Source organism: Malaya genurostris, chromosome 2 (genome assembly GCF_030247185.1).
Source record: "Malaya genurostris strain Urasoe2022 chromosome 2, Malgen_1.1, whole genome shotgun sequence".
In the NCBI taxonomy this organism is placed as follows: Eukaryota; Metazoa; Arthropoda; class Insecta; order Diptera; family Culicidae; genus Malaya; species Malaya genurostris.
This window is the reverse complement of record NC_080571.1, coordinates 37805475-37813080: the sequence shown is the minus strand read 5'-3', so window position 1 is coordinate 37813080 and position 7606 is coordinate 37805475. Positions and strand designations below refer to the sequence as shown.

Genomic DNA, 7606 nt, shown 5'->3' with positions numbered 1-7606 from the left:
ATGTTTCTTTTGTTAGTCCATCCACGAATCGACGCCAGTAACCACGTTTTTTAGCTTTAATCAAACTTTTCATTTTAATTTCTAGCGCCGCGTATTCGTGGTAATTATCCGGTGTTCCATATTTCCTAAAATTTTTATACGCTGAAAACTTTTCTGCGTTAAGTTCTGAGCACTCTTTGTCCCACCATGGGTTTGGAGTACGAATGTTAGTTTTTGTGCCAGGTACACGTTTCGTCTGAGCTTGAATCGCGGTTTCGAGCATTAAGCCAGCCAAAAACGTGTATTCATCGTTCGGAGGAAGCTCTTGAGTAGATTCGATCTTCTCGGATATCGAGGACGCGTAGCTTTTCCAATCAATGTTTCGTGTGAGGTCATACGAAACATTGATTGTCTCCAATGGTCTTAAACCGCTGTTGATTGAAATTACGATAGGCAGGTGATCGCTACCGTGAGGATCATTGATCACATTCCACTTGCAATCTAATCGTAGCGAAGTCGAGCAAAGGGATAAATCCAGCGCACTTGGCCTTGCTGGTGGTGCAGGAATCCGTGTCATTTCTCCCGTATTCAAAATTGTCATATTGAAGTTGTCGCAGATATCATGGATCATAGTTGATCTATTGTCATCAAGAAGACAACCCCATCCCACACCATGTGAGTTAAAGTCTCCTAAAACTAACGTAGGTGCAGGAAAGAGTTCTATGATATCACAAAGCCGTCGGTGCCCGACCGAGGTTCTAGGGGGAATATATATAGAAGCAATGCAAAGATCTTTACCTTTAATTCTAGCTTGACATGCGACTACTTCAATGCCTGGAGTCAGAGGGAGGTTAATTCTATAGAACGAATAGCACTTTCTGATCCCTAAAAGTACTCCTCCATAGGGGGTTTCTCGATCCAAGCGTATTATATTAAAATCGTGGAAGGTAAGGGGTACCTGAGAAGTTAACCAAGTTTCGCATAATGCAAATGCATCACATTGTAGGTTTCTTATTAGCATTTTGAAGGAATCTATTTTAGAGATAATACTTCTACTGTTCCACTGTAAAACAGTAATCGAATCCATGACCTCGTTCGAAAAATAAGCCATCGAAGGATACGATTGCTGAAAGAAGGGGCCATTTTGCAGTCAACTGCATCAAAAACGTTTTAACTACTGGAATAAAAGTCATCAAAAGACTCTTAAGGGGGTCAGAAATGTTGAAGGTAGAGAATATGAAGTCCACAATGTCAGTGAATTTTACAAGTCCAGCACATGGTATGTTCTTTGGCTCTCTGGGAGTTTTTGGTGTCCCCGGAAGTGCTGGGTATTCTTTTTCGCATTGTAGGTCTCCGGAACTAGGAGCTTTCGGCTTTGTATTTTTGTTTTTTCCACCAGCACTCCCTGTTGATGTTATTTTTGGAGGGCCCTTAAGAGATACCTTCGAACCCTTGCTAGGAAGCTTAGGAGATGATATGTTTCTCCTTTTCCTAGAACTTTGAGGGACAGTTGAAGATGTACCTTCGAGAGGATCATCAGAGTCGCACTCGTCCGTTGACAAGCAAGTGTAGAGATTTGTTGATTGTCTCGGTGGTGTAACATTTTTCAGTATTTCTGCGAAAGAGCGCTGTGAGCGTTGCTTGAGGGATTGCTTCAAGTGATCTCCTCGTAATTTATACGTTGGACATGCTGGGAGATCATGCGGACCTGTGTTACAGTAAAGACACTTTTCAATGTTTTTTTCACAAGTGCCACTCGCATGACTCCCTCCGCACTTCGAACAGCGGGGCCGATTTCCACAATGGGAAGCTGTATGTCCTAGCTGTTGACAACTAGTGCAATTCATTACCCGTGGTACGAAAAGTCGTACAGGCAGACGAACCCTGTCCAGGAGAACGAATTTCGGCAAAGCCGAGCCGGAGAAGGTCACCCGATACGAGTCCGAGTGGGGATAAGACTTTGTCCCATCCGCGGCGGTCGATACTGAATGCAAACGTTTGCAGTCCAGTATCTTGACATTCTTAAGCAAGGGATCTTTAAAACATCCAACCCCATGTTTGAGAATGTCCTCGCATGTCAGACTTGGATCTGTGATCACTCCGTCTATCTCGACTTCGCGAGCTGGTATGTAAACACGGTAGTCCCGCGTAAAGTGCTCGTTTCGAGCGATCTCATTAGCCTGCTTCAAACTGGTTAACGAGACCCTGAGCTTATCCGAGCGAACTTTCAATATATTTTGCACGGTTATATATTGTGACGTCAGGTCTTTAGAAATTTGCAATAAATTAAGTGGTTTTTCTACGGTCCGGAAATAAACCACATAAAGGCCAGCCGAGATAGAGGGTTCATCGGGATACTGTTAAACTCGGGTAGTCTTATTGTTTGGAGCAGATTTTGAATCTGTCTCCATTGTATCAGCGGGGGGAAGGGTACTATCAGAAGGACTTGTCATAGCGCGGCTGATTCTCCGCGCGTATTATAGGGGGTAATCAGAGTAGAGATATACGATAAAAAGTAATGAAGGGGAAAAAAACACTATACTTAACGAATAATTTGAGGCAAAACTCGGCCGCTGGGGCCACAAGTTGATTAGTTGTGCCTCCGTGTGCAAAAAACCTCTGAGAGGAAAAAGCACCGGTCCACTGTTTCACTTTAAATGTCTGATCCAAACGTCCAAGCAGCACTAGCCCACGGCACTTGCCACGCCGTCAACAACGAGACTTTCCAATATTTTATGAACAAACAAAAAATGACACGTGAAGAAAATTTTCCTGACTGTTCAAGCACCAAGCCTACTGAGCAATCCAGGCTCAGAGTTCTGTGCTAGGATTCAGGTTCAGAATTCAGAGCCGAAAAAGAATTCAGTTACACAACACAGGTTCAGTGGTGAGTTTAACTATTCAGAATTCAATTCCCGAGTCTAGCATAGCGAAATTGAGTTTCAGAATTCAATTCTAGCATTCCGATTAAAAATTCGGTTCCTGAATTACAGTTAAGGAATTCAGAATCATCAACGTCGAAGAAACTGAACGACCCATTTTATGCGTATTCACGTCAACCAGTTATCACTCTGACATCACCCACCACCTTTTTTTTACGATAAACATTTGCATTTTGCCGAAAATTCAAAAAGATGCTGAATATCGACTTCGAAGTTTTTGTTTTCAGTACATGAATAATTTAAAAGATATCAATAGTATTTTTTTCTTTTTATTTCATAGAAACAGCCTACACACTTAGAAAATTTCGCAGAATTCGGTAATTTTTTACCGAATTTTCAACAGCTGAACGTTCGGTAATCAGTTCTGTAATTAAATTGATTACCGATCGCTCGGTAATTGTTGAACTGTCAAACAACTACCGTAAACTGTAAACCAAATGGATATAACTGATTGTCGGTAATTTTTTGTTTGTTTGTTTTCTGGATTTTCGGATTCTAAAAAACGACACAAATTCACAAAAACGAATGAAGAAAATTCCAATCTGTTGTGGCCATGAAAAAATTGTCAAATGTTCCGGCTGACCGGAATTAAGAGCATTCCAAAACATTGCACAATCCGTCGAGTCCACCAGAAATTACCCTCGAACGATTTGTGTAGGCAGCAAGTGATACAATTTTTTTCTGCCTATAAGTAAACAAAAAGCTTTTAGTGGTTCAAATGTTTTAAAAATTTTTGCAACTGTATCTCAATCCATTCGATGAACTCTTCAAGTTTTTTTTCCGTTTGGTTAATACAAAGACACTTACTCAAAATTTTAATAACTGTTTGACAGTTAGTTTCACGACAATCAGTTTTCACAGAAGTTCGGTTATTGGAAGGTAATTTTACCATACGGACAGTATGGTTTTTACCGTACTCGGCGACTATTCAGATTTACCGTATGAATTGTATATCTATTTACAAAATTCTGTAATGAAAATTTACGTAAAACTGATCGTCCGGTAAAAATTTGCATAATTATTGTAAAGTAAAACTCATGTACCGAAATATCGGTAATTTCTATAGATTACCGAAATTTCTCGTCAAAAATATTACCGAAGAAAGGAATTAAATCTTAGTTTATTGCACCACCTGTTCTGCACAAAACTTTGCTTTATTTTTTGTTTTATTTAGAAACGGATAATTTCAACGAAGATTCCAATTTAGCTTGTTTATTCTTTCTGGAGGAGAGATTTTTCTTATGTTTAGAATTAACAAATATTCATAAAACTGTTATGACGCTCCCTGAACAAGAATGAACAAAGAATATTGTATTTAAAAGCTTAAAACTGTACGTGCTTTTGTATTAAAGTTGTGCCGTTTATTTTGTTCAACTTTGTAGTAGTTGTCAAATATAGAACGATTCGCTCAATGACCGAAGGTTGGGAGGGAAGCTCGCGAATAAAAGTGAATTTTTTACCGAAGACCAAACGTTAAACGACCCTGGTGAAGAAAGCAACCAGGAACTTGGGTAAATATAGCCTTAATCATTTCGACTCTACCCTTGATCTCATATCACAGTTGAAAGAATTTTCCGTGTATGTAGGGAAACTACGTAAACAGAGACAGTTACACTCATTCTGTGAGTAAATTATATTCAGTGCATGGATTAAACATTTCGATAGTCCCACGACAAAAGGGCCTAACTGCAAATGAGAGCCGCTCTTTGTTTACTTTCTCTTTCGGTTATTACGGAGCCGTTATTGCAAATTCTCTAAAGTTTCCAATATAAATCGAAAGATTGTAGTTTTACTTTGAAAGTTTTGCGAAGAGTAAAGCGTCAAATATAAAATTAGTTCGGTAAATCGTGAAAGAAAAAGTAAACAAAGGGAAACTGTCATTTGCAGCTAGGCCCTTTTGTTGTGGGACGGTCTATTTACAAGGTCTACTTTATGAGTTTTTAAATGAAAGTTCAATTTTTCAATTCTTCAAAAAACTTGCCTGGAACTTTTGTTATCAGTGCTTCTATTTTACTTTGAACCTAAACAACACCTAAATGCCTATTCAAAATTCCGGTTTGATATTGCCCATGGCAATGAAGTAAATTCTAGTATCCTAACTTTGGAACATAAATCTTCTGTGACATCTACGCAACTTTCTGACTCCGTTCACCGCCAAGAATCTTCTTTCGTTGGGAAAACATATGCAGATACATTTGCGGGAACATCGGCAGATACCCGATGGCCATTATCCACACAAAATAGTAGAAGGAAAAGGTAAAATTGTATGGATTTGGCATCGAAACGCTCCACATATCCGTTTCGCCGATGTAACTCTGGGCCCAGTAGAAGCATAGCAGTTCACCGAAAAATCCCAGCGGGTAAAGTGGAATGAAGATGGTGTATCGCAGCCAGCTCATGAAACCCGGCACGGTTGGCAGTGCCAGGTGCAGCACGTAGTAACTGTAGCGAATGGTTTCCGTGAGGCTCCAGCAGAACAGTGCAATCGGTAGACCGGGCGATAGTTTTCCGGTTGGTGTGGCATCAATGGCTCCGACCACAACCAGACAGCGTCCAAAAACCTGCATCAACGTAATCAAAGCATTGCTGGGAACCAGACCGAACAAGGCATGGAAGAACTGCAAACGACGCGGAAGAGATAATTTGCATTCGATGGGAAAATCGATCAATTCGGGGCTTGAAATACCTCAAAAATGCAAAGTAGCTGAAAATAGTACGTCACCGATCCGACTCGATCCCACAGGGTTTCCGTTGTTTTACCATGTACAAAGTAGTGCATAAGAAATTGTATGTAAATGTAGAACCATCTACAAAATTAGACATTGAATTGTAAATCAGAAACGTTAGTAAATAAACGATTGGTTTACGAACCCTAGAAATTGAATACTGTTGTAAAGAATCAGATACAACTTGACGGTTGCAGATTGTTCCTTTTTTGGATCGGCCATCGTCGCACACTGAAAAGCTCTGTTCGGTAAAATAGGAAATTATTATTTGACTGAACCCAAACAATTTAAAAGCCGGTCGCCGAAATCAAAACACCACTAACCTGTTTTTGAATTGCAAAAACATTCGGTCAGAGCTACCAACATGTACAACATAAATGACAGAAGAATTCATTCATCGAATTCATTGCTTCACTGGCACGGATGGTAGCAGGCAGTGACTGTCATTGTCATTGTGTTCACAGTTGTGTCACCATCGCAAACCATCAAGATGGGAGCAAGTACCAAGACGGGAAAATTTGCCGTCGGATTTACGGCATTCGCGTTCCTGTTTATCGTGATTGCGTTCTGTTCGCCGTACTGGCTGACAACCGACGGAAAGCTGGTGAAACCGAAATTCACCAATCTGGGTAAGTAGTACGGCCTGCAAAATCAATCTTCGCTGATGAGGCGACTGGCGACTGGGTTGGGTGTGTCGCCATTGATGAATATTTGTTTCACCCGACTGACACATTCGAGAATGTAAACAAGCGTTTGTTTTGGTTTTTTTCAGGACTGTGGGAGCTATGCTTGAATGATTTCCAGGATATCCATCGGTTCTACGATACACGCTTCACCGGTTGCATGTGGATATTCGAGGAAGAGTATTACATATTGCATGACTACATTCTACCTGGGTTTTTCATTGCGGTGCAGTTCTTTTTCACCCTTTGCTTCACCCTGCTGCTGATGGGAATCGTAATGACCCTGCTATTTTTGGGCTGCTCGAGGGATAACGATCGCTACATTATGCTGCTGCTGACCAACGGGACGACCTTGGTCGTCGGTGCCATCTGCGGGCTAATTGCGGTCGTTACGTTCGGGTGTTACGGTGATAGCCGAGATTGGATGCCAAACTGGGAACACAACGATATGGGCTGGGCATTTGCTGTTGGGGTTGTCGGGGTGTTTGCTCTCTTTCCGGCCGGAATCCTGTTCATCGTGGAAGCCCGAAGAGCGACCTACCGACGGTTGAACAACATTGCCAATTCCGAAATGGCTGCCTACAGTATGGATGAACGGAAGTACCGTGGAGGACACACGGATATCTGAACATGAGAGGGGCTAGAGCCTTCTGTATAGTAAGCAGTTAGGGAGTCCGATTTTTTTAATATATACTAGCATTAGACTCGTCATCTTGTAATCTCTTGACAGCATTATCTCTTTTGGTTGGACTCATTATTTTATTAGCTAGGACTGTACTTGGAAATGTTCACATTCCGTCCAACCCGCGACAGCGGTCTTCAGGTTTAAGATAGGAGAGTGCATTTACTCAGTATCGAATAATTATGTAAGATTCAAGTTTTTCACGAAAAAATAAATTTTGTGTAACAAAAACTATACGTCAACAGGTGATCATTTTTGGAAGCATCATTATCGACTTGTCTGAGTGGTCATTTATCGTAATGAACGACCGTATCTCAATCTGTCAGAAATCCTACACTTGGCTTGTTCGTCGTTTCAAATCCGCAGGGTTGGCAGCTTAATTGAATGACTAATTTGCTCTAATGAATAACTTCGCGGAAAACTCCACTGGTAGAGGAGATCCCCCGCATTCGCTCAGGTATGCGTTCATTCGAAGGCCTCAACGAAGAAACAACAACTATCGCGTGCAGCAGCAAAACTACTAGTGGCAAAACCACTACAGCCAGAAACAGGTGACACACCTCACACTGCGATGTGATGCGGGTACACACAGAC

At 41.2% G+C, this 7606-nt stretch overlaps 2 protein-coding genes across 2 annotated transcripts; one reads left to right on the top strand and one right to left on the bottom strand.

Annotated features, from left to right (window-relative positions):
• Positions 1-4138: 4138 nt before the first annotated feature.
• LOC131430956 (very-long-chain (3R)-3-hydroxyacyl-CoA dehydratase hpo-8-like) lies at positions 4139-6098 on the bottom strand. Its single transcript, XM_058596272.1, has 4 exons — positions 5971-6098; positions 5793-5888; positions 5608-5728; positions 4139-5539 (listed from the first exon to the last, which is right to left on the bottom strand). The coding sequence occupies exons 1-4, from the start codon at positions 6039-6041 to the stop codon at positions 5048-5050; spliced, it is 780 nt and encodes a 259-aa protein (XP_058452255.1). The 5' UTR covers positions 6042-6098; the 3' UTR covers positions 4139-5047.
• Positions 6091-7246, top strand: LOC131430957 (uncharacterized). Its single transcript, XM_058596273.1, has 2 exons — positions 6091-6276; positions 6420-7246. Exons 1-2 carry the CDS (start codon positions 6138-6140, stop codon positions 6956-6958), a joined length of 678 nt encoding a protein of 225 aa, XP_058452256.1. The 5' UTR covers positions 6091-6137; the 3' UTR covers positions 6959-7246.
• Positions 7247-7606: the final 360 nt, after the last annotated feature.